Source organism: Papio anubis, chromosome 7 (genome assembly GCF_008728515.1).
Source record: "Papio anubis isolate 15944 chromosome 7, Panubis1.0, whole genome shotgun sequence".
In the NCBI taxonomy this organism is placed as follows: Eukaryota; Metazoa; Chordata; class Mammalia; order Primates; family Cercopithecidae; genus Papio; species Papio anubis.
Window position 1 is genome coordinate 135,386,572 of NC_044982.1, and position 26,676 is coordinate 135,413,247.

The following is a 26,676-nucleotide window of genomic DNA, read 5'->3' on the forward strand; positions in this document are numbered from 1 at the left end:
GGGAGTAAGGACTGGCCCCCTGTTCCTTTCAGCGAATGAATGGTCTTTCTCCAAATACACACACACATAACACACACAACCGGGGCCCCTAGCCATGAGAGTTGGTCTTGATAGAAATGGTCTACCAGATTACTATAACAGGCTACTGGGGACCAGTTGTAGTTCAAAGACACCAGAGATGAGGCAGGGATTAAACAAACAACAACAACAACAACAACAATGAAGATTATTCAACCAGGAACGAAAATGAGGGTGGGGAGAAGATAGAGGGTGAAGACTGCGCAGGGTTGGGAGTAGAAAGACCACATTTTTGTGCTGGATGTGCAAGGATCACCGTGAGGAGAGTGAGGGCGGCTTTGACCTTTTGATGCTGAGTTAAACTGCAGATACAGATTTTCCATGTAAGTACTCTGTCATTTTCAGGTGGCAACTGGAGAAACTTCAGGTGCCACCATGGAGCCGACAATCACCAGGAGAGAACAGGATAGGAAAGAAGACTGGGACATAAGGGTAGCTGCATCTCTGCAAACGCACAGGTCTAGGAAAGAGGCACCTGGGCTGTCCCCTGAGGCTATCTCGTTTCAAAGTCACTTAAGTTTCTGTAGCTTATAAGCGGCTCCTGCCCTCCCGGCATGATGACACGGCTTTGCTGCAGACATCGAGGTGCTCGGAATGACCTTGGTGATCATCCTTAACCTCAAATTCCCGGTCCTGCATTGCCCATCTCCCGGGTCACTCCTGCTGACAAGGCTCTTCTGCAGTTCTGGGTTATTCTACAGTCTTTCAAGAGGGCTTCCCCTAATCCTCTCCCTAGGAATGCTTGGAAGGACGGGAGGAACAGCCTCGAGGTTCCCATCGTTTACTCGGACACAGTGACAGCCCCCGCCATGGCTGCCCTACCACGGGGGCTAGGCTCCGCAGCAGAGTCCCGGGCTCGCTTCGGGGCCTGCGCCCGGGGTGTGCCGCGCCCTCGGGGCCAGTGTCCCGGGCGGGTTTCCGGGCCTCGGTAGCGCGGGAGGCGGCGGCGCCGGCTGGCAGGCTGATGATGATGATGCTCTGTGCTCGCAGCCGTTGGGAGGCAGCGTGAGCCTGAGAGAGCCCAGAGCAGCCGCGGTGGCCCAGCTGGAGCGCAGCCTCCTCCCGCTCCCATAATGCACAGGGCGGCGGCGGCGGCGGCGGCGGCAGCATCGCGGGCCGCCGAGGTGGCTGCGGCGGCGGCGGCGACCCCCAGGACCCCGGGCAGGTGGAGCGCTTGCGGCTGCTCGCCGCGAGCCCGGGAGTGATGGCTAGGCCCCCGCGGGCCGCCAGCGCCTGAGGCGCCCCGCCCTGCCCGGCCCCGCCCGGCCCTGCCCTGCTCCCCGCCAGCGGCTGCGGGCGCTTCCTAGTCCGCGCGGACGGCCGCCCAGGCGAGGTGCGGCCTCCGCACAGGCGGGGGGCGTAGGCGCGCGGAGCCCGCCATGGCTGCGTCGGAGCTCTACACAAAGGTAAGGCGCCCCGTGGCCGGCGTCGAGGACTGGGGCCGCGCGGCCCTCGCCGCCAGCTGTCAGGCTGGGGAGGGGGCGGGAGCGGCGGGGCCAGCGCCACCCCCTTCAGCGCTTCAGAACCCTCGGCCCTACCCGCCGGTCGCCCGCTGCAGCACTTTCCTCTTTCGGGCGAGATGGTTAAGGCGACAGAGGGAGGCCCGCCTCGGGGGTCTCCCCGGCTCCTGCTGCGCTGCTGGAGCTGGGGGCAGAGCGGGCTTCCGAGTGGAAAGGGGGCCCATGTGGATTTAGCAGGGCGGGCGTGCCTCCCCTCCTGCTTGGCTTTGGAAAATTCCCGGCGGGTGGGAGATGCTTGCTCCGGTAGATCGGATGGTTTCTCTCATGGGGACACACGCTTAAAATAACGTCCTGTGTTGGTATGCAGTGCTGCTTGTACCGCCAGCCAGCCTTTCTGTGAGGTTATTTTGAATCCTGCAAACGGTGGCCGTATCACCTTTAGCTCCCCGGTTTAGCTGCGCTGGGGGTGGCGAGCCCCGGGGAAAGATGTTGCCGGATGAACGCGAGCTGATTCACCGGCTGGGAGGGTCGGTACTCATTTGTCGCTGGGAGTTGGCAATCTGCGTGTAATCCCGCAGAGCCTTGTTAGGCTCCGTGTCTTCACATCCTCTGGGGCAAACCTTTCCCTTCTGGGTTTGCTTTAAGGGAAGTGGCAGTCTTTTCTTAGAGTGACATCAATATTCTCAGGGTCTGGCAATCTCTGAATGGCCTATTATGGAGAACTGTCACTTGAGTGCTGTGCAGATTTGTGATGACCTTTGTGAATATATGTAATCATGGCATTTTATACTATACACCCATGTGTAGGTAGATATTTTGCCAACTATTGATTACTTCTACATGCAGTTAATAGAGTTGCCTTTTCACATTAGCATTTGCAATAGAACTTTCATTTAGGGTCCTGTAATCACTGGAATCATTGTTTCCAAATGTGACTCAAGTCCAGGGCCCAAGTTGCAGTGTGTTTTACAGAGGAAAGAATTCTGGACTGGGCATCGAGAGACCTGGATTCAAGCTGGGACCTTTTCACTTACTCACTGTGACCTTGGACAAGTCACTTAACATTTCTGGTTCGATTTCCTCATGAGTAAATAGAGTTAATTATACTTGCCTTTCATCCCTTACAAGCTGTTCTGATAATTAAACTTAATAATAGTTGTGAAAGCTTTTTGTAACCTATGAATTTCTCTGCAAATATGAGGTAATATGATTAATTTCTTCAACCATGAAATGAGGAACTTGCATGAAACATTCTCTGAGACCTCTTTCTTTCTAGTTTTAGGTTTAAGGACTGTCCAATTGGAACTTCTCTCTCAACCTGGTAATTTCTTTAGGCATTGCAGATCTCTGATGTGTGAACGAATGCAATTGGAAACTGATTAAAAGTAACTTAACAGACACTTAATATGGTGCTTACTATGTGCCAGGTACTGTTTTAAGCGTTTTAAAAATATGAACTCATAATCCTTATAAGGGACTTATGAGGTTGATATTAAGAAATATCAAAATCATTTTCACATGAAGAGATAATCGGTCTGTAAACATTCCTTGGTTACTTTGTGTAGCCCCTCCCCTCCACTTCTACATCAAGTTTGTCCATCCCGCAGCCCGTGGGCTGCATCCGGGCCCAGGACCGCTTTGAATGTGCCCCAACACAAATTCGTAAACTTTCTTAAAACATGAGATTTTTTTTTTTTTTTTGCAATTTTTTTTTTTTTTTTAAGCTCATCATTTATCATTAGTGTATTTTATGTGTGGCCAAACACAGTTCTTCCAACGTGGCCCAGGGAAGCCAAAAAATTGGACACCCCCCATTGTATATGGTGAGCAGTCATCTTTGAGCTACCTAATAGTAGGCTGCTTAACTAGAGACTGATTGGATAATAAATTGTTGTTGGATTTTGAACACTTTTTCCCCCCAAGATGATTTGAGAGAAAAAATAGGAAAGATATTATGATTTGCAAATGGTAAAGTTTTGGGCTTCTGTCACAACTTTATCACAATCTATTTTAAAATTTACCTTTTAACAGCCTGAGAAACATAGTGAGACCTGGTCTCTACAAAAAATTTAAAAATTAGGCTGGTCACGATGGCTCATGCCTGTAATCCCAACACGTTGCCGAGGTGGGTGGATCACCTGAGGTCAGGAGTTCGAGACCATCTTGACCAACTTGGCAAAACCCCGTCTCTACTAAAAATAGAAAATTAGCTGGGCGTGGTGGCGCATGCCTGTAATCCCAGCTGCTCAGGAGGCTGAGGCAGGAGAATCGCTTGAACCTGGAAGGCAGAGGTTGCAGTGAACAGAGATTGCACATTGCACTCGAGCCTGGGCAACAAGAGGGAAACTCGGTCTCAAATGAGAAAGAGGTTAAAAAAAAAAAAAAATTAAAAAATGAGCTGGGCGTCGTAGTCACGCCTGTGGTCCCAGCTACTCAAGAGCTGAGGCAGGAGGATCAGCTGAGGCAGGAAGATTGCTTGAGCCTGGGAGGTTGAGGCTGCAGTGAGCCATGATTGTGCCACTGCACTCCATTCTGGGCAAAAGAGCAACAACATGTCTCAAAAAAAATTTTTTTTCTTTTTAACCTCTTTCTCATTTTAAAACAGACTGGCTTAGAGATCAAGACTGAAGTTGGGGCTTACACTGCCTTTTTCTAAATACACTTATGCCTAATTAATAGTCTGGTTACTTGGTTGGTTGTTGGCTAATTCTTTTTGTGAATGGGCCTTAGCTTAATGGCAAGCGGAAATAGTTATCAGGCATCCTGGCATCCTATGTGCCAGGTACTTTGCTTAATGTTTATAACAGTGAACCAAATACAGTCCTTTCCCTCAACATGCTCACAGTCTGCTTCTTACATTCTTGACCCACTTTGAATGTATAGGGACATAAATAACCTTATTAGTAGAAGTTAGGGAATGGGTTGGGACATGGGGAACATTGGGCTGATTCCAGAAATAAAAGCTACTATTGTAATTACTAGAGGAATAGGAAAATCATTAGAAGTATTATCAGTGGATAAGCACAAGGATCTTCCCCTTGTAGAGGATTATAGGAAGGAAGTTCTAGGATAGATTACAAGGAAAGATGTATTAGTGACATGCCATAATTATGGTATTTAACATTGTGGTTAAATATGAAAAGTACCCTTTAAAAAAATGTCATTCAGATCTTAAGGGCAGATTTTGATGTGTGATACAGATCAGTTCCTATTACAGTGAAGGACAAGAGACTGTTCAGTTTCTTCTTTTTAGCCAGAATGATAATGGTTTTGTCACAGCAATTTAACAAGGCTTCCATTTTGTCAAAATTTCCTGCAGTATAAACATTTTCAGGGCAATAGCTAGGTTCTTGGGATACATTTCTGGAAACTAATATTTTGGTTGAAACATGTTTTGTTGATTTTTAAAAATAACAGCTTTATTGAGATATGAGTCTTATACCATATAATTCACCGTTTACAGTGTACTATTCAATGGTTTTTGGTTTATTCACACGTTAGTATGTTGATTTGTTTGTGGGTCAACCTGCCTTACTCCCAAAAAAATTGAAGGAAACTATGATATCTCATTGCTTCTGATTTTGAAAATATTTGCTAGTCTTGACTTGTCAGTGCATATTTATATCACCCATAGGTGCTTTTGGTAACTAGAAGCAATTCTATATTTGTGGAGTGGGGTTTATCAATTAGACCTAGAAGGATTACCGGCAGCATTATAATGAATGGCATGCTATTCCTCCTCTCATCACGTTCCCAGACACCATGGATAGCACCATAAATGCTGTAGAATGGTCGAGATTACCTGAAGCTGTTTTTTTTTTTTTTTAATTTTTTTTTTTTTTTTGAGACAGGGTCTCACTATGTCACCCAGGCTGGAGTGCAGTGAAAGTGAACATGGCTCACTGTAGCCTTTAACTCCTGGGTTCAAGCTATCCTCCCACCTCAGCCTCATGAGTAGCTGGGACCACAGTTATGCACCCAGCTAATTTTTAAATTTCTTCTAGAGATGGTCTCAGTATGTTGCCCAGGCTGGTCTTAAACTCCTGGACTCAAGTGATGCTCCTGCTTCCACCTCCCATAGTGTGGGATTACAGGCATGAGCCCCCCACATCCAGCCTATTTATTTATTTATTTATTTAGAGTCAGGGTCTTGCTCTGTTGTCCAGGCTGGAGTCCAGTGGTGTGAACATGGTTCACTGCAGTATCGACCTCCCAGGCGTAAGCCATCCTCCCACCTCACCTTCCCAGGCAGCTGAATCTACAGGCACGTGCTACCACACCCTGCTAATTTTTGTACTTTTTATAGAGACAGGGTCTTGCTATGTTGCCCAGGCTGGTCTCTAACTCCTCAGCTCAAGTGATGCTCCTGCCTCGGCCACCAAAAGTGTTGAGATTACAGACATGAGCCACCATGCCTGGCTTATTTTTAATTTTTAAAAAGTTTAAATTTTTTTGTTTACTTTTCTGTTTTGTTTTTACCTGAAGCTGTTTGATTAGGAGGTTCCCATGTGTGCTAAGATGCTGAGTATTGTAACAGTGCAAAGACAATCTAAAATTCCACATTTGCAAAGCATGTTAACTTGCCTAGATGAAACAGCTCTTAAGGTTGGTAGATTGTATATGTGTAACTTTTGATTCCCAACATATCCTCTCACATGTACAGGAGCCACATGGCCTAGATGTTTTCTGGGATAGATCCACTTTTATATTCTATGGCACTGTCTCTTCAAACTATTGATCCTGGAAATTCTAATATTTTCATATTGAGACTGTATTTCTCAGACTGCTTTCAACATCTTAAAGAGGAACAGAAATCTCATCTCTGATCATGTGCCCTGACTCGGAGTTTGGCAAGGACGTTAGCTGTCCTCAAGTCTCCTGTCACGCCCTTTCCATTTGAATTTCCTCCTGGTGTTCCTAGGCCTGTTAAAGGCATTGCTGTTCTCCTAGTTCCTCAGCTTGGAAACCTCCATATCTTTTTTCCTTATCTTTCACATTTGACTTTTTCTGTATCAATTCTAATTTCAATTGACATCCAGCTGATAGCTCAGATTTGGAACTTCCACTAGTACTCTTTTTCTCTGTCTTAATGTCCCAAACATGTTTCTGTCTTATTATGGTTACTGTATCTGTGTATATGTTTACCACTCCCACCATACTGTAAGCCCCCTGAGATGCCATTTTGTTTACCTCCTGTAGAGCCCAGCACAGTGTCTTACACAGAATAGCTGCTCATTGAATATTTGTTGAATGAATACTTAAACAGGGGAGGGATGGAATGAAAATAATGGTTTGGCATGATTAGTCCACTTGTAGGGACGAAGCAGGGTATAAAGATGTGGTTAAACAAGTAAACACATTTTCAGGCATGTTGAACAGGATGAGTAATATAACTGGGAGCCAGGGAGACCAGGAAACTTTCAGGAAACGAAGTGTGAAGTGATGAAGGTCTGGTGGACTGAGGCAGGGGCAGAAGGTGTGGGAAAGAAGAGGACAAATTTGAGAGACAGTCTCTCCGAGGTGGATTACATATAGGATGGGAAGGAGCAGGAGTAGGTTGAAATAATACCAGTAGCTCCAGCCTTGGAAACTGAAAGTTAATTCCTGTTTCATCACAAATTTTGACTGCCTCTGTGGAACTTGAATCCTACTAAGAAATACTTCTTTACACAGCTTGACAAAGCAAAATGCCCATTGTTTCCTCTTGAAATTTGTTACTGTTTCTTGAAGTGTGAAAGTTTTGTGTATTGCCCAGAAACGATTACAGAGAGGTTCTGATTCTAATGAGAATTGCTGCTGTCACATAGTTTAAATCTTACTGGTACTTTTAGCTTTTTTTTTTTTTTTTTTTTTTTTTAAATAATGAAAGAGAACTGGAGGAAGGTTTATGAATGGCCTTCCAGGGATTTAACAACAACCTCAGGGGAGGGGTGACAGGGAATGCCTAACCCTTCCCCTGTAGGGGAGAATGTGGGAGGGGAGAGATGATCCGCCTTACTTCTTACCTCAGAAGGTAATTTAGTTTCTCTGTTTTTCGTTTTATGATGAATTTTGCCTCCATTGGAAGAATTCAGGAGTACGTGGTCCACTAGAGGATAGACTTGGTTGTATTTGTCTTCACTTCAGGCAATTCCCAGTGAAGTATGAGGTACTGCTGGAAGTATAAACTTCTGGCTGATCTATGGAGTAAGGTCTGGCCATAGGCAAAATATTACGTGAGCAATTCCACTTCTTCCACCCCACCCGAAGGCATGTCCTCCATCCTACAGTGGTCTTCCTAGACTTGTTCTATTTGTCTTCCTAGGGAGTTTGTCCTTTCCTCCCCAGCACCACCCCACTCCCAATCTTGCATCCACTTTATTGAGGTATAATATACATGAAAAGTCCCTCATTTTAAGTGTACAGTTTGATGAGTTTTGACATATAGTCTGTCATGTAACCACCACCACAAACAAGATGCAGAATATTTCCATCACCCCTAAAGTTCCCTTGTGCTTAGTCTCTTATCTTCCCCAACATCTTCAAGGAGTTTGTTGTTTGCTCATTAGGGCAGAAGGAAGTTTTTTCTTTTTGGTTTTTCCGAAATGAATGCTATGGTTCCACCTTAGCCCAACCAATAGAGATACTTACTACAAAGGCCTGGCATTGGAGGTCATGGCTGTGGAGTTTCATTTTCAGTGGGAGGCGGAAGTGGATGTAAAAGGAGTTTAAATGACTTTTGTTTAATCTTTCGTTCACACACTGACCACTTTGCCTTTATTAATGATATCTGCCTTTGATGCCTTCTGAAATGCCCTTTGGTTAATTTTGCCCTTTAACAGTTCCTCTTCCCCATCTGTCTTGGTTGTAACGTCAGTCTGAGTTTGTGCTGATACAACCTAAACTTTGCAGAAACTTATCCCTGGCTTCTTCATGCCTTAGGCATTCTCCATTTCTCTTCTAAGCCCTCCTTACTTGGAATTCTTTTTAACTAGCAGACATTAGCATTAAGTATCTCCCTGTACAGCAAAGGTTTTTGCCAATTGTAAAACTTAGGGATGATATAATTATTTTTTGATTTTAAAATAATGATTCTAAATTTGATTGAAATCAAGGGAGAAGTGCATTGTACATAATGCACTAAGTGTTCATGAATGTTCGTGAGGACCGTGTGTCTACCTCCTTTGGCCTAATGTATTACTGTGGCCAAAAATGTGGGCAAGATGCTGGACTAGAGGGAGACTGGATGCACAAAAAAGATAGGTTTTGTCCATCTTTTGTCACATATACAAAAACATATAGTCCTGGCCAGGAATCCTGCATGTGTGGTTGGGGTTTCTACTTCTTGATAAATATACCGGAAACCAGAGAAATTTCAGAATAGGAGAAGTAAAATGATCAGAACAGTGAAGAGGCTAGACAGATTAACAGTGTAGAACTCTCTAGTTTAGAAAGATGAAGGTGAGCCGGGAATACAGTAGAGTGGTTTGTTTTGTTTTTGAGACGGAGTCTTGCTCTGTCACCCAGGCTGGAGTGCAGTGGTACCATCTTGGCTCACTGTAACCTCTGCCTCCTGGATTCAAGCGATTCTTCTGCCTCAGCCTCCCAAGTAGCTGGGACTACAGGTGTGTGCCACCACCCCCGGCTAATTTTTGTATTTTTAGTAGCGATGGGGCTTCACAATATTGGCCAGGCTGGTCTCGAACTCCTGACCACGTGATCTGCCTGCCTCGGCCTCCCAAAGTGCTGGGATTACTGGCATGAGCCACCGTGCCCAACCCTACAGTATACTATTTGACATCTAGAATAGTGGAAGTTTGTAACATCAAATCTCAGTTTAGTAGGGATATGTTTTAGATCTTGAAACAAATCAATATATGCCATTTTAAATGAATTTCTACTTTCAACATTAAGTTTTACATTTCTGAAAGTCATTACCTCAAGTTATGGTATTAGCTGAGATACAGGATGTAAATAGAGAGGGCCTAGGTAATTTATGGATGAGAGATTTGGCACACTGACTTACCAAACCTCTCTTTAACAGTGTCAATCAGTTTACCAGCCATAGCTGTTTTAGTTGGAAGAAACAGAAACCCAACTCAAGCCAAAAAGTAGTTTATTTGCTCATGTGACTTAAAAATCTAGGCATGGCCGGAATCAAGGCTCAGACATGGTCTTTGGGGCTCTCTTCACTAACTCTCACATGCTGTCTGACATTAGTTTCATCCTCAGGATAGCTTTTTTTAGGGGTGAAAAGATGGTCAGTGGCACCTGCAGATCACGTGATCTTACAGCCCTGGGGCTGGAGGAAGAGAGCCTGAGAGAGGAATTCTGGTCATGTGCCTTCTCCTTTCACTGTGGCCTCTAGGCAGTAGGAGAGGAGCACCATGAGTGGTCAAGTGTGTGCTCACCCCAGAGGCCTGGGGGAGGACAGCACACCGTGATTGATAGTTTCACTCCAACCTCATAGGATGGCTGTGAGCTGTTCGCCATTGGAAGGAAAAGTGCTAGGTAGACTAAATAAACAACTACCCTCAGGGCCTGTCGGCTATGAATAGGTCACCGAAAATGATAGTCAGTGAATTCTAGCCCTCCTTTTCTGATCTTTGAGCAGAAGAATGGGAGATTTTGCTTGACCAGGGGACATTAGGTATCTTTCCCCTAGAGAATCATTTTGGATTGAAAAATAAAAGCCAGGCGAGGTGCGGTGGCTCACGCCTGTAATCCCAGCGCTTTGGGAAGCCGAGGCGGGCAGATCATGAGGTCAGGAGCTTGAGACCAGCCTGGCTAACATGGTGAAATTTTCTACTAAAAATACAAAAATTCTGTAGTCCCAGCTCTTCGGGAGGCTGAGGCAGGAGAATGGCGTAAACCTGGGAGGCAGAGCTTGCAGTGAGCTGAGATCCGGCCACTGCACACCAGTCCGGCACTCCAGCCCGGGTGACAGAGCGAGACTCCGTCTCAAAAACAAAAAAACAAAACAAAAAAACCCACAAAAATTAGCCGGGCATGGTGGCGTGTGCCTGTAATCCCAGCTACTCGGGAGGCTGAGGCAGGAGATTTGCTTGAGCCCGGGAAGCAGAATTGTGCAAAATTTCTTTTTGTCTGTCCGTCATCCCTTGTTCATGTCTGGTGGTAGTCTGCCTTCTGTTCTCTTCCTCCCATCTGTTCATCTTCTTTATCCCCCTACTATTTAATTTTATCTACCCACCCCTTCTGCCCTGTTATGATTTGTTATAACCAAGTATATATACACCCTACAACTATAATGGAATAAAATAGGTTACTAAAGAGTGAATCTTTTGTGGGGCGCGGTGGCTTATGCCTATAATCCTAGCACTTTGGGAGGCCCAGGCAGGCAGATCACGAGGTCAGGAGATTGAGACCATCCTAGCTAACACGGTGAAACCCCGTCTCTACTAAAAATACAAAAAAATTAGCTGGGCGTGGTGGCGGGCGCCTGTAGTCGCAGCTACTGGGGAGGCTGAGGCAGGAGAATGGGGTGAACCCAGGAGGTGGCGGAGCTTGCAGTGAGCGGAGATCGTGCCACTGCACTCCAGCCTGGGCAACAGAGCGAGACTCCGTCTCAAATAAATAAATAAATAAATAAATAAATAAAGAGTGAATCTTTTCTTCATAACTTAGATTGAAGAGGGAACTTCATTTTTGCTTTTGCTTTATTACCACTCCCTGATCTGACATCACAAAGTAATTTTTTACGAGTATGCGTAAATCATTTTCTGTGTATGTGAGTGTGTTTCAAACAAACACTTTTGTGTTAGACTAGTTAGACTAGACTAGTTCAACCTTAGTTTTTTAGCTTACCATACTGGTCTACATTACAGTAAGATGACTGGATATTCCTTTAAAGATATGATCTCACCTTAAAACATTTTTCTGCCAGTACTTAAACAACTTTTACACAGGGTTGGTCTCTCTATGCTTAAACTCAGAAAAAAAAAATCTTACTTCTAGTTTGATAAGCAGCATGGTTGGGTTGGGAGCAGAATTTTTCTGGAGACGTTGTCTGTAAAATTGGGAAATGTATATCTTAATAATAAGGAATTTTGGTCCACAACCTAGATTAAATTTTCATAAAGTCAGAATGTGTATTTCTTATTTTAGAAATGAAAAAGTTAAGCCCCTTAGAGTTACTATTGCATTTTAACCCACTCGTACTGTTTATACTAATTTTTTTCATCCTCGACCAAAATTGCTCAACCTCTGCACCACTGATAGTAGGCTAGATAATTCTTTTTTTTTTGTGGGAGGGGTGGCTCTCCTATGTATTGTAGTATGTTTAGCCAAATCTCTGACCTTTATCTACAAGATCCAGTAGCACCTAACATCCCTAGTTGTGACAACCAATATTGCCTACAGACATTGCTAGATATCTCTTGGGGTGGTGGGGATGGGGGAGAATCACACATGCCCTTCAAACCACTAAACTAGATGATAAGCCTTCAACTAGGGTAAGAACAAGTAGGAAGAAGTTAATTGGGAAATTAGGATTAATAGGGAAAACTTGTTAAAAAGTTGATTTATAAGCATTATTTTTCTGCTTACAGAAGTGATGCCTTGTAGCTAATCTGGATTATTTGAATAATACAGAACATATAAAGGAAGAAAGTTAAAATAAACTAATTATGCCACCTAGAAATAATCATTGTTAATGATTGATTTTAAGTCTTTTGTCTATATTCACAAGTGGTAATGATTTTTAAAATAATTTTTAAACTTAATATGTATTGTGAGAATTTATATCAATAAATATTCATTGAAAAAATATATCTGTGTATGTATGTTTTGAGATGAAGTTTCGCTCTTGTTGTCCAGGCTGGAGTGCATTGGCGCAATCTCAGCTCACTGCAACCTCCGCCTCCCAGGTTCAAGTAATACTCCGGCCTCAGCCTCTGAAGTAGCTAGGATTACAGGTGCCCGGAGTAGCTGGGATTACAAGTGCCTGCCACCACGCCTGGCTAAGTTGTATTTTTAGTAAAGATGGGGTTTCACCATGTTGGCTAGGCTGGTCTTGAACTCCTGACCTCAGGTGATCTGCCCACCTCAGTTTCCCAAAGTGCTGGGATTACGGGTGTGAGCCACCGTGCCCAGCCCATTGAAAATATTTTTAATGGCAGCATAATATTCAATCATCTGGGTATACCAAAATGTATTTACTGCTGGGCATTTTTCACTAATGGAAGTGATATGCTACAGTGTCTTTGTTCATAAGTCTGCTTAGTCAGTTTTAGTTAATTATAGAATTCAAGTCTCCCTAGCAAGAATTAGCATTTGTATTTATGCAGGATAGGGCATTCACATTCACTTCATTTTAAAAATAGCACTCTTTATGTGCATTGCCTGAGGGATAGGGTGACCAGATGTCCCACTTCTAGAAGATGCTTTCTGCCTTTTAATATCTTTATTCTGTTTTGAGAAATTTCTTAGACTAGAAACATATAAGTTCATTTCAAAAATTTAACCTTTTGGAAATTGGTAGACTGCTTCTTTTTCTGACCATTGTCATTATTGTTGGTTTTATTCACTCTGTTTCTTGATCTTGGATGGATCTGTGCCAGAGAGAATAATTGAACTAGAAAGAATTTTAAAAAGAGAAAAAATATGAGGCTTCTGAATTACTATACATGATATAATTTTAGTTTGAAAACTACCTGATAATATGTTATCAGGACATTGTAGACATGTCCTCCTAATTAGAACAAATTAACAGTGTCTGGAGGAGGCTATGCATTTGCTTTCGGGGACAGTTGAGAACCTGAGAGTCCTTCAGCATCAACTACCTGCTTTGTAAAACAATTAGAATGGAGCAAAAGATGCCCAATGCTAAAGGAGCGCCCTAGAATGGAATCTTTATAGCAGTCAGAAAGTGTTTTGGGATTAGTGAGGCCTTCAGGTCATTGCTGTGCGTAGCAGCCCTTCCGAAGGACTAGGATCATGGCAGTAGCCACAGACCCGGACAGGGGTTGATTGTGTGGAGCCTTAGACATTAAAGGCATAGGAAACTGAATTGAAAGCCTTAGCAGCCTTGGAAGTTGCTTTTCTTCCTCCACTAAAACCTTGATTTTTTTAAACCTTATATAGTTATTACTTGTTTTCTTCTAAAAACTGTGGCTCAGTCAAATGTGTGGTTCCATGGCAGTAAATTATCAAGTAATAGTGATTAATATTTACTGAGGCTTTACTGTAGGCCAGATGCTATTCTGAGAGATTTGTTGCAACTGTTTCCTTCCTTGCCTTCCACCCCTCCCAGGGTCCTGAAAGCGAGGCAGTGCATCACAGAAGTCAAGGGCGTGGAGCCCACACCTAGATACTGGATCTTGGTTTGAATCCTGGTTTTGCTATTCACTTTCTCTGTGTCCTTAAGCCGCGTAACCTCTTTATGCTTCAATTTCCTTATCTTTATAGTGGTGATAATAAAACCTACCTTATGTGGTTTTAATGATGACTAAGTTATAATATATTAAGAAATGCTTAGAATAGTGACCGGTATTTAGTAAATTCTTTTTTTTTTTTTTTTTGAGACGGAGTCTTGCTCTGTCGTCCGGGCTGGAGCGCAGTGGGGTGATCTCGGCTCACTGCAAGCTCCGCCTCCTGGGTTCACGCCATTCTCCTGGCTCAGCCTCCCGAGTAGCTGGTACTGCAGGCGCCCGCCACCACGCCCGACTGATTTTTTGTATTTTTAGTAGAGACGGGGTTTCACCGTGTTAGCCAGGATGGTCTCAATCTCCTGACCTCGTGATCCGCCCTCCTCGGCCTCCCAAAGTGCTGGGATTACAGGCGTGAGCCACCACACCTGGCCGGTATTTAGTAAATTCTTACAAGTATTAGTTATTACTGTGGTTGCTGTTACAGCTGTCATTCTCTTTTCTCTCTGTCTGCTTTCTTGTCTTCATAAGCTCACTTACCTCCTATTGCACCTTAGATATTGATGTTCCTGGGCTCTGTCCTTGACCTACACTCCCTCCCACTGTGGCCTGAGCCAGTCTTGAAGAGTCAGGTGCCAGCCCTGTGCTGATGACTTCCAAACCTGTTTCCAGTCCACTTGCTCTCCCTACAAACCTAGATCCCTACAGACAGCTGCCTTGTGGACATCTTCACAAGCACCCCAAACCCAGCATATTCTAAATCGATTGTCATCTCCTCCCTCCTTCTTCATACTACTCTACCTGATTTAATTTCTCTGTGTCTTACTTTCTTCATCTATATGATGGGATAATACTTCATAGGGTTGTTATGAGGATTAAATGAGATAGTTCATGGGAAGCACTTAGCATAATGCCTGGCACATATTTAAGAAATGTTAGCTACTGTAATTGTTGTTGTTATTTCTTGTTCCTGTCTGGTGAATGACATCAATATCCCTCCAGTAACCCAAACACAAAACTTAGAAATAGTCTTGATTTACCTTCCCCTGCACCCCTGCACCCCACCTAATCAGTTATTTCCTAGTACTGTTGCTGCTTTATTTGGGGCCCTTATCTTTTTTTTTTCTTTCTGTTTTTTTTTTTTTTTTTCTTGAGACAGGGTCTTGCTCTGTTGCTCAGGCTGGAGTGCAGTGACGTGATCATAGCTCACTGCAGTCTCAACCTTGTGAGCTAAGTAATCCTTCTGCCTCGGCCCCCCAAGTAGCTGGCACTATAGTAGCTGCATGCCACCACACCTAGCTAATTTTTTGTATTTTGGAAACAGGGTCTCACTGTGTTGCCCAGGCTGGTCTCGAATTCCTGGGCTTTAGTGATCCTCCCACCTTGGCCTCCCGAAGTGCTGAGATTAGAGGCATGAGCCACCATGCTTTTCTTGGTCCCTTATTCTTTCCTGGTTCCTGAAACAGCTTCCTAAGCAATCTTTGGTCTTACTTTCTATAATCTTTTTTTTTTCATTCTGTTACTAGTGAGATCTTTGTAATGCACATATCTGATCATGCCACTACCTGGCTTGAAATTCCTTTATGATTCCCCATAGGATTTTGTCCTGAAAATAAATTTGTTAGTGTAATGCTTCCTGAACTTTGGTGTCCATCTGAATTACTGGGAATCTTGTTAAAGGGAAGATTCTGACTCAGTAGGTCTGTGATGGGGCGTGAGACTGCATTGCTAACAACTCCCAGGTGATGCCTGTGTTGCTGAATTGAGAACCACACCTTGAGCAGTGAGGCTGTAATACACAGGCTCTGTATGACCTGCCTTCGACCTAGGCCTGCCTCATCTCTCCTGTTTCCCTCCTGGCATTCAGTCTTTATTTTAAGTCAGGAGCTTGCCAACTTTGCCTTCTTCTGATTTCCACCATTCCCCTTCTTTATAAAGAATTATTTTCTTTTAATAAAATAATTATTCTTTTTTTTTTTTTTTTTTTGAGATGGAGTTTTGCTTTTGTTGCCCAGGCTGGAGTGCAATGGTGCCATCTCGGCTCACCACAACCTCCGCTTCCCGGGTTCAAGCTATTCTGCCTCAGCCTCCCCAGTATCTGGGATTGTAGGCACAGGGCACCACGCCCTGCTAATTTTTTGTATTTTTAGTAGAGATGGGGTTTCTCCATGTTGGCCAGGCTGGTGTTGAACCCCTGAGCTCAGGTGATCTGCCCATCTCGGCCTCCCAAAGTGCTGGGATTACTGGTGGGAGCCACTGCACCTGGCCAGCTTATTCTGTAGCCTGGTGATTAAGAATTATGATCTTTTTCTAAACCTACTGTCTTGGCTTGATCTTTCACAGCACTAGAGTTTCTGAGACTTTACTATGTGTAGCGATCATCTGGAATACTTTTTTTATTTTTCTTTTCCTGTGGAGACAGTCTTGCTCTGTCACCCAGGCTGGAGTGCACCAGTGTGATCTCGGCTCACTGCAACCTGTTTACCAGGATGGTCTCAGTCTCCTGATCTCATGATCCACCCGCCTCAGCCTCCCAAAGTGCTGGGATTACAGGCGTGAGCCACTGCACCTGGCTCTTTTTGCTATTTTTAAAGGCAACTGGAAAAACTGCCTCACTTATATTAAAACATAATTGAGAGTCTTCTGTGGCAAAAGATGTTCCATTACCTTTGCTAATATTAAATGGGTGTGAAACAGTATAGGAAATCACTCGCAAAATTACTTGGGAACTCTTTTCCTTTAAAATAAACTATTTTAAAAAGTATAAAAATAATAAATGCCCAGGGTAGAATCTTGGAACATTTTGAAACGCAAAAGAAAAATTGTATGTAATCTCACTGTCCTCAGATACTCTTAATATTTTGATGTATGTCCTTCTTGTCTTTTTCTCTCTCTCTATATATATATATTTTAGCAAAATGCTTTACTTTGTGACCATTATTTTGTGGCAAGATTGTTTTCTCTAAGAAGTCGATTGTGAAGGTTTTCCCATGCCAATACGTGTTATTCCACAGTGTGTTTTTTTCATGACTTCGGAGTATTATATTGCATTAATTAGTCATATGTTACTCAACCAGACCCCTGTGATAAGGACTTCTAATTTTTTGACAGTTTACATTTAAACTGAAGATAACCAAAGCCTTTGTGTGTTTGTTTACAAAGAAATAAATTGTAGTCATTAATTAATTTGACTGTAATTGCAAAACATCCCGTTTTTCTACTATAACAATATTGGTATAAAAACTTGGTGAATTATGGTATCAATGTTAAGATAAATCTAGTTAGATCTTAGAAGGCCAAAAAACAAACAGAAATATCAAAGAACTCAGGAATAAATCCTTAAAAATAGTTATGTATTTGGAACCTCAGAGTATGCCAGGCACAACAGCTTACTAGAAGGCAGTTCTCCAAACTACAGAGGTAGATAGGTTAAGATTATTAATCAGTGGGCCAGTTAGTTCCAACCTGAGAGGCTAAAGGATCCCTTCCTATTCCAGTATTTTGGAAGCCATACGAGCATGAGTTGTATTCTCGTGTTAGCTGAGGAGACTATCCCTGAGTAATTAAAGGCACTCAAGATTTGTCAAGCTCTTGCATGCATATTTAATGGGAGGATAGCCTGGTTACTCAGAAGCTGTTGGCTTTAGAAATGGAAAGGTTGACTTAGGCTAAAGGAAGGAGAAATATAGCAGAGGCAGTTATTCAAGAAAAAAGCACATGTACTGAATCAGGAGAAGTAATGTGGGAAATAATCTCTGAGACAGACTGTGATCTTGAAAGATCTGAAAAGGAGTTATTTAGTTAATGTATTTCAAATAAGCTCCCCTGGTTTGCAGATTCCATAATTAAATATTTCTCATAATGAGTTTACAACTGAAATGTGTCTGGGAAACTGGCCAGGGGTTTTAAGGAGCCTGGTTCTTCAGAAGGCATTCACTTCCCTTGGGTCAAAGGTGGCATCTCCTAGGGCTGAAGAGTTTTCTGAGTCTGTGTAAGGAGCGGTGCCTTAGTCTCAGGAAAATGAGCATAGTCTGTGGACAATGCAGAAGTTGCCTCCTCAGTCACTGCCTGTGGGAGTCATTGAGGTCCAATTTGTCTTTTGGAGCTGGGGCCTCTGCTAGGGTGTGTTTAAGAAGGACCTGCACAAAACCTGTATAGTACAGCTTAACTGGTTAGATTGAGGATTAGGATGTCTCATTTGAGTTCATGAAAAATCAAAGTGAGGGGTACAATTAAATGAAAGTCAGTGACTGTTTCACAAATCTGTAAGACTCATTTGTAATCTGTGCCATTCTATACATTAGACTTAGGTCAGTGGTCCCCAACCTTTTTGGCCCCAGGGACCGGTTTCATGGAAGACAGTTTTTCCACAGACCTGGGGAGCGGGTGTGGTGATGGTAATGGTTGGTTTTGGGATGAAACTGTTTCACCTTAGATCATCAGGCATTAGTTAGATTCTCATGAGAAGCATGCAACCTCGATCCTTCGCATATGCAGTTCATAATAGGGTTCATGCTCCTACGAGAATCTAATGCCACTGCTGATCTGACAGGAGGTGGAGCTCAGGCGGTATTGCTCACTAGCTCACCACTCACCTCCTGCTGTGAGGCCCGGTTCCTAACAGGCCAGGGACTGATACTGGTTCGCAGCCCGGGGATGGGAGACCCTTGACCTAGATTCTTAAAATAATATTGTCCTTAAGGTTAAACATTTCCAAAAATTCTTATTTGATTTATCTGTTGGTTATGTTTAAGAGGATTTTATAAGGTAACCATGATAGACTATGGTGAAACTTAATAGATCTGAATGAGTAGAGGCTAAATTAATTATTTTAAAATATATATATGGTGAAATAGATGGAGTAGTTTATTAAACATGATTCCAGCTTGAAAATGGCTTCAGTGGGGCAGCAGTTAAAGTTTTCTAAGTTTGAAATTGCGTAGATTTGAGTTTGGTCAGAATGTGTGGGCTATATGTAGAAAAACAGAGTCTCAGCCAGAGTACTGGAACTGCTGTGGTGAATGGTTTTCATTTTAGTCAGCTTAATTCCTTAAGTAGCCAGTTGTCCTTTGGTTTTCATTCTTCACGGCCATAGCAATGACATCAGATGCAGCTGGAGCTGAAAGTAGAAGGGTTATGTTAATTAATTCTAGTGAAACAAAAACTGCCTCAAATAATTAATGGAATAATAGTCTCATTAAAAGACCTTAGAGCTTTTTTGTGCTCTTTTTTTTTTCTCCAAGAGATTAGAGAAGGAGAATGGCACAGACTGTTCACTTGAGACCTTTTTAAGCTATTGATCCATCTTAAGTCCTCATCTGATGCCTCTGATTTCAACGTGAATCATTCAGGCCATGTAGTGATTTTCTCTTATTTCGTCTTGAGGCTGCTCTCTCTTTGCCTTTGGTGACAGTTTTCAAGAGAGCAGTGCCTGAACTTTGGCTTGTTAGAATCTAAAAATGGCACCTATTCTATTTTCTTATTTACAGCTGTCATATTTTAGTTTAAATACAGTCGACCTAGCAAGCAAACATTTGTGTGTTACAAGTATGGGACAAATACCAGGTGGGGTTGTCTGCCAGGTTATTGGAGGGAGAGAAGAGGCTTGTATGTTCCCATCACTGTTTTCTTTGCTAATCATGCTGTCTGTCAGCTGATCATGCTGTCCTGGAGTTTTTTTGTTTTTGTCTTTCTTCTAAATTGTTAAAGAAAGATGCCTTATTAAACAGAGATTAGCCAGAGTTGGGAAAAACAGCTGGAGAGACAAGCAGGAAGATCCTTATATGTGATCATCTTGGTTTTCCAACCCAATATGAGGACACTACCTTTGAGTAAACTAAAAAAAGGGTTTAATCTGGCCAGGTGCCTAGGTCTCATGCTTGTAATCCCAACACTTTGGGAGGCTGAGGCAGTTGGATTGCTTGAGCCCAGGAGTTCAATTCAAGCCAGAGCAACATGGTTAGACTCCGTCTGTACAAAAAATTAAAGACTTAGCTGGGTGTGGTGGCACATGCCCGTAGTCCCAGCTACTCAGGAGGCTGAGGTGAGAGGATTGCTTGAGCCCGAGAGTTGAGGCTGCAATGAGCCGAGATCAAACCACTGCACTCCAGCCTGGGTGATAGAGCAAGACTCTGTCTCAAAAAAAAAAAAATTTACAAAAAAGTTTAATCCACTTCTAATTTTAATAATACATGAGGAGAGAATAGGAGAAAATAACATATAACATATGGCTTATGGTTTTTTTGGGTAGGTAAGAAGATACAGATTTCATTGTATTGTTGAAAGTATGGAAGGATCTGGCCGGGCGCGGTGGCTCAAGCCTGTAATCCCAGCACTTTGGGAGGCCGAGACGGGCGGATCACGAGGTCAGAAGATCAAGACCATCCTGGCGAACACGGTGAAACCCCGTCTCTACTAAAAAATACAAAAAACTAGCTGGGCGAGGTGGCGGGCGCCTGTAGTCCCAGCTACTCGGGAGGCTGAGGCAGGAGAATGGCGTGAACCCGGGAGGCGGAGTTTGCAGTGAGCTGAGATCCGGCCACTGCACTCCAGCCTGGGCGACAGAGCGAGACTCCGTCTCAAACAAACAAACAAACAAACAAAAAAAGAAAGTATGGAAGGATCTTATGTGTGTTTGGGAGCTAAATTTCTAGGAACATAATAATAAAGATGTAAAGAAAAACACAGTAAAAGAAAAAAGGAAGCATAAAAACCTAAAATAAAAAGCTAAGTATGGTAGTTTGAGACTAGAGATTTGGGTATAATTAACCACATGTGTGTTACCAGCTATGTGTGGAGCAAACAGGGTTATTGTTTTGGCGGGGGGTTGGGGGCGAGGTGGGGAATAATAGCCCAATAATTCAGGGAACCAATGGTATGCCAGTGTGCTGTGGAGGTAGCAAACTCACAGTAGATGAAACAGAGGAGGGATTTAGAACACATAGGACTAATATAGATGTATATTTATGTTTCTACTTTTGTTGTTTGTACCTTGTGTGTTGTGATGCCTTTTTTGGTGGTTTATTTTGTCGGGTTAGTTCTTTTTTTTTTTTTTCTTATAAAACCCTAACAAGGTTTGTTGTAATGTTATCAAAGCTTTCATAAAACTAGCTACAAAATCCATTTGGATTATCTGATTCTAAGTTTTTGAAAGATATTGAAACAGCTTTGCCATTTTAGGACTTTGTGAACTAGAAATACTATGGAAAGAAAGTAGAGAAAGACAATTTACGATTTATAAACAAGAGTTAAACTTTACAAATTTGAATGATTAAATAACAAATACATAAAATGAATAAGAAACACCGAGGAGAACAAATAAAATAACAAACAGTAATGTAATATGGTTAAGGGCATGATCTCTAGAGTTAGGTTGAGCTTCTCCTTGTGTGACCATAAGCAAATTAGTGAATGTACTTACCTGATAGGACAATTGAGAGATTAGATACATACATATATATGTAAAGCTGAGTACTTGGCATATCATAATAGAGTCCCTTAGTGTTAACTCTTAATATTATTGGCTTGTCTATTTTAAATACTTTGTAAAAATCTATTTTCTTATTTAAAGAAAAATGGTAGCCCCAGATAGATCTCTAGTTATCACACTTTTTTTTTTTTTTTTAGACAGGGTCTCATTCTGTTGCCCAGGCTAGAGTGTAGTGGCGGAATCATGGCTCACTGCAGCCTTGACCTCTCGGTCTCAAGTGATCCTCCCACTTTGGCTGGCACTACAGGTGCATGCCACCATGCCTTGCTGATTTTTGTATTTTTTTTTTGTAGAGTTGGGGTTTTGCCATGTTGCCCAGGCTTGTCTGCTCCTAGGCTCAAGTGATCCTACTGCCTTGGCCTCCCAAAATGCTGGGATTACAGGTGTGAGTCCCTGCACCAGGCCCTTATTACACTCTTAAAGCTTCTGGAACATTTTAGGACATCAGCTATGTACACTATTACAATTTTCCCTTCATTCTAGATAGGATTTGGCTATGGATACTGTTTCAGTTGTAATCTGTCTACAATTCAGCACTGTCAGCACCATCTGACAAAGCTGTAGCTTTCATTCCCGTCCCTTTTTAATGTCTCCTTCATTAACATTCTTAACTGGTTTTCTGCTGGAAAGGAGAACTGTATTCTAAACCAGGACTTTTAAAGGTCCTGCACCTAGTTGTAATTAACTAGCATAATTAGCATTTTATGTGTAATATAGACATGTGTCGTAAACAGTTGTTTGAATCCTAAAGCCAGTTCCAAACCCATTTCTCTTTCTGTTATAGAGGTTGGAAGACAAATATGCCTTTTTCTAACTTCTTGCAGTTAGGGCTAGCTGTGTGATTTAGTTCGGGCTCATGTGATATAACCAGAAATCTTCTGGAAGACCTCTATGGGGTAGGGGGGCGGGAGGCGGGGGAAGTAGCTTCTCCCATAAAAGGAATAGAAACATTTGTTTGTATGTATACTCTCTTTCTTCCATCCTTAAGTGTGGAATGTGATGTATGGAGTTGTGGCAGCCAAATTGTAATTATAAGGCAACAAGCCTCAGAATGAAAAGCTAACAAGCTAAGAAGGTAGAGCAGAAAGAAAAGACAGAAACTGAGTTCTTTTTTTTTTTTTTTTTTGAGACAGAGTTTCATTCTATAGCCCAGGCTAGAGTGCAGTGGCACAATTTCAGCTCACTGCCACCTCCCCCTCTCAGGTTCAAGCGATTCTCATGCCTCAGCCACCTGTGTACCTGGGATTACAGGTGCAGGCAACCACGCCGGCTAATTTTGTATTTTCGGTAGAGTTGGGGTTTCACCATGTTGGCCAGGCTGGTGTTGAACTCCTGACCTCAAGAGATTCACCCTCCTTGGCCTCCCAAATTGCTGGAAATAAAGCATGAGCCACTGTGTCTGGCCAAGGGACTGAATTTTTTTTTTTTTTTTTTTTTGAGAAAAGGTCTCACTCTGTTGCCCAGGCTGGAGTACAATGGCACGATCTCGGCTAACTGCAACCTCCGCCTCCTAGGTTCAAGTGATTCCCACACCTCAGCCACCTGAGTAGCTGGGATTACAGGCGTGTGCCACCATGCCCAGCTAATTTTCATATTATTATTATTTTTTTGAGACAGAGTCTTGCTGTGTTGCCCAGGCTAGAGTGCAGTGGCACAGTCTCGGCTCACTGCAAAACCTGGCTCACCTCCCGGGTTCAAGCCATTCTCCTGCCTCAGCCTCCTGAGTAGCTAGGACTACAGATGCCTGCCACCACGCCCGGCTAATTTTTTGTATTTTTAGTAGAGATGGAGTTTCACTGCGTTAGCCAGGATGGTCTCCATCTCCTGACCTCATGATCTGCCTGCCTCAGCCTCCCAAAGTGCTGGGATTACAGGCGTGTACCACCGTGTCCGGCCTAATTTTCATATTTTTTAGCAGAGAGAGGGTTTTGCCATGTTGGCCAGGCTGGTCTCAAACTCCTGACCTCAAGAGATCTGCCCGCCTTGGCCCCCCAAAGTGATGGGATTACAGGTGTGAGTCACTGCACCCAGACAAGAGTCTGAGATCTTTTTTTTTTTCCCCAATCTTTCAAGCTTTTATTTAAATGTCATGATCCAGGATGGATTTTAGATCTTGTTGAAAGCAGCCACATCCATGGACTGCACATAGTCCTCAAATGCAGTCATCTGCTCCTCCAGCATATCTGTTCCAACTTTATCATCTTCAACTACACACTGTATTTGAAGTTTCTTAATTCTGTATCCCACTGGAACTAGTTTAGATGAGCCCCGGACTAAGCCGTCTGCTTGAATGCTTCTGACGCCCTCTAATTTCTCCATATCTGCCTCATCATCCCAAGGTTTCACATCTAGTAAGATGGTAGACTTGGAAACAAGTGCAGGTTTTTTTTGGCTTTCTTTGATTCATATTGTGCAAGACGTTCTTCCCTTAGCCTCTTTGCTTCTTCACTTTCCTCCTCCTCATCAGATCCAGAGAGCTCAATGTCATCATCATCTTTACTATCTGTGTAGCTCCACTTCCTGTAGTGTCTTCCACATCTGCAGGACCATACTTGCCCAAAGCTTTCTTCACTCCTGGCAGGCTGGCCTTTTCCTTTTCGTAAGACTTGATGTGATTATACCAATGTAGGGCATGACACAAGTCGGCAGGCAGTGGGCCAGGCACTGCTTCAAATACTGCCACATCTGTTTGTGATGGCACATACCCCTTGATGTAGCTCTTGTCTTCCAGGTAATCATTGAGCACCTGGAGGCCAGTGGGGCTTTTCAGGTCTGCAAAACCCATGGCATTGGCTGTATCTGAGAGTTTTTCATGTACAAATTGGGGGCCCTGAATTAAGTGGCCCACAGATGGTCGTTGGACCTTTCGCTGCATTTGGAAATAAATTAATAAAATAGGCCTGTCTTAAATTCATACCTCTACAGCTCCTGAAGATGATGGGAACTGCCGAGTCTGAGTTCTTAACAACATTATTGAGCTGCCAGAATAGCCCTGAGATAACTTTTGGACTTCTTGTTAAGGATACAGACTACTAAGAGTCTAAGCTACCTGTCAGATTTTTCTTTTTTTTTTTGAGATGGAGTCTCGCTGTATCACCCAGGCTGGAGTGCAGTGGTGTGATCTTGGCTCCCTGCAACCTCTGCCTCCTGGGTCCAAGCAATTCTCTGCTTCAGCCTCCTGAGTAGCTGGGATTACAGGCACCTGCCACCATGCCCGGCTAATTTTTGTATTTTTAGTAGAGGCAGGGTTTCACTAGGTTGGCCAGGATGGTCTCAATCTTCTGACCTCATGATCCACCCGCCTCAGCCTCCCAAAGTGCTGGGATTACTAGTGTAAGCCACTGCGCCTAGCATTCTGTCAGACTTTTCTGTTCTTGTAGCTGAAAGCATTCCTAATTTAAGATGTGGCAGCTTCAGTGTGAATCAAGTTGATATAAAATTGGAGAATTTGTCTATATGGTGTTATTTAGGCACGGAAATACAGGTAATATGGGAATATGACAGCATTCAGGGGGTGAAAGATCAATTCTAGTCATGCTTTGGACATTGCAAAACATAGGTATTAATGCCAAAGTATCCAGTCCTAGTCATAATTTCTAGGTTTTCTGGCTACCTCCTGAGTCCCTTCCCACTGCACTTACGGCATTTTAAAGTGTTATCTTCCCCAGGCTTGAAACCTGAACATAACAGAGGCAAGTTGAAGTTTCAATAATATGGGGCTGGGTATGAGTAAGAGTGAGTGGGTAGAAGACATCAATTAAAAGATGAGTGTGTAGAAACCATACCAGTCTTCTAACCATCATTGTTTCTAGGATATCCCAAGCTTATGGTAGCTACATATTCTTGAATTTCAGTGGGGGAAAGAAGAGAACAAGATATTAAAAGACAAAAAAAAAAGGAAGGGGAGAAACAGCAGTAACAGCCTTTGAAGGCCTAGAAAATTCATGCAAGCATTAAAAAGCTCCTTCAAGTTAGGAGTTCACTTTCACCTGGTTTCTGAACACTTATGTGAAGTTGATGGTAAACCATATGCGATCATACCATTCCGTTAAGTTTTAGATTAATGATAAAATGTTTAGTAAATTTGTTCATTTAGTATGGAAAGTTAAGTAGAGGTAGATAATACCATAAAGTGAAAATACCCAGGACCCTTGTGGAAAAAAGTAGTTAGGAAATTAAGAAAATTTGACCATATCAGGAGATATGTAAATACACTTGCTTAATTTTTTGATTCCGGGTTTTATTGCAATCAGTTTGTTGTTTCTAAAATTTATTTTTGTAAATTTTTTATTATTTTTTCTAGACATGGTCTCGCTCTGTCACCCAGGCTGATGTGCAGTGGCACAATCTTAGCTCGCTGCATCAACCTCCCAGGTTCAAGTGATCCTTCCACTTCAGCCTCCTGAGTAGCTGGAACTACAGACATGAGCCACCATGCCTGGCAAATTTCTTAATTTTTTTTTAGAGATGGGATCTCACTGCATTGCCCAGGCTCAACCCTTGTCCTGAGCTCCTTGACTCAAGAGATCCTCCCACCTTGGCCTTCCAAAGTGCTGGCATTTACAGGTGTGAGCCACCATGCCCAGCCTAAATTTATTTTTTTATTGATACATAATAGATGTACATATTTTGAGGGTAATGTTATAATTTAATACATTGATGTAATTTGTAAAGGTCTAATCAGTGTAATTGGGATAGCCATCACCTTCCCTATTTGTTTTTTCTTTATGCTAGAAACATTCAAATTAGTCTGTTAGCTATTTTGAAATATACAATAGATTATTGTAACCTGTAGTCATCCCACTGATCTGTTGAACACTAGATCTTATTTCTTCTATCAAACTGTATATTAATATTTGTACCCATTAATCAACCTCTCTTTATCTCCCCCTCCCTGCTACCTTTCCTGGCCTCTGGTATCCACCAGTCTACTCTCTTGTCTTCATGAGACCTACTTTTTTAGCTCTCACATATGAATAAGAAATGTGATATTTGTGCCTAGCTTATTTCACTTAACATAATGACCTCCGGTTCTATCCATGTTGCTCCAAATGACAGGATTTCAACTTGTACTTAAATTTGTATCGTTTGCTGAGACTTACAGGGCAATCTCTCCTTAATCATAAAGGAAGACACTAATTCTTTGTGTAACTGAAGAAATCAACCAAAATGTTATTTACTAATGGCACAATGAGAGAATTGTACTTTAAATGGAGGCTGACACTTGCAAACCCCTATATATGTTCATCTGCCTTTTACATTTGTCAACTAGATTGGTAGCCTC

The 26,676-nt window shown here is 42.7% G+C and overlaps 1 protein-coding gene and 1 pseudogene across 1 annotated transcript in view; one reads left to right on the forward strand and one right to left on the reverse strand.

Annotated features, from left to right (window-relative positions):
- The first annotated feature begins 1,357 nt into the window (after positions 1–1,357).
- LOC116268656 (unconventional myosin-Va-like) overlaps positions 1,358–26,676 on the forward strand; it is a 213,476-nt gene continuing 188,157 nt past the window's right edge. The window contains exon 1 of the mRNA XM_031668673.1: positions 1,358–1,484. Coding sequence (XP_031524533.1) covers positions 1,458–1,484 — 27 coding nt within the window. The 5' untranslated portion in view covers positions 1,358–1,457. The remainder of the gene's footprint in view (positions 1,485–26,676) is intronic.
- Positions 23,403–24,543, reverse strand: LOC116275834 (annotated as a pseudogene).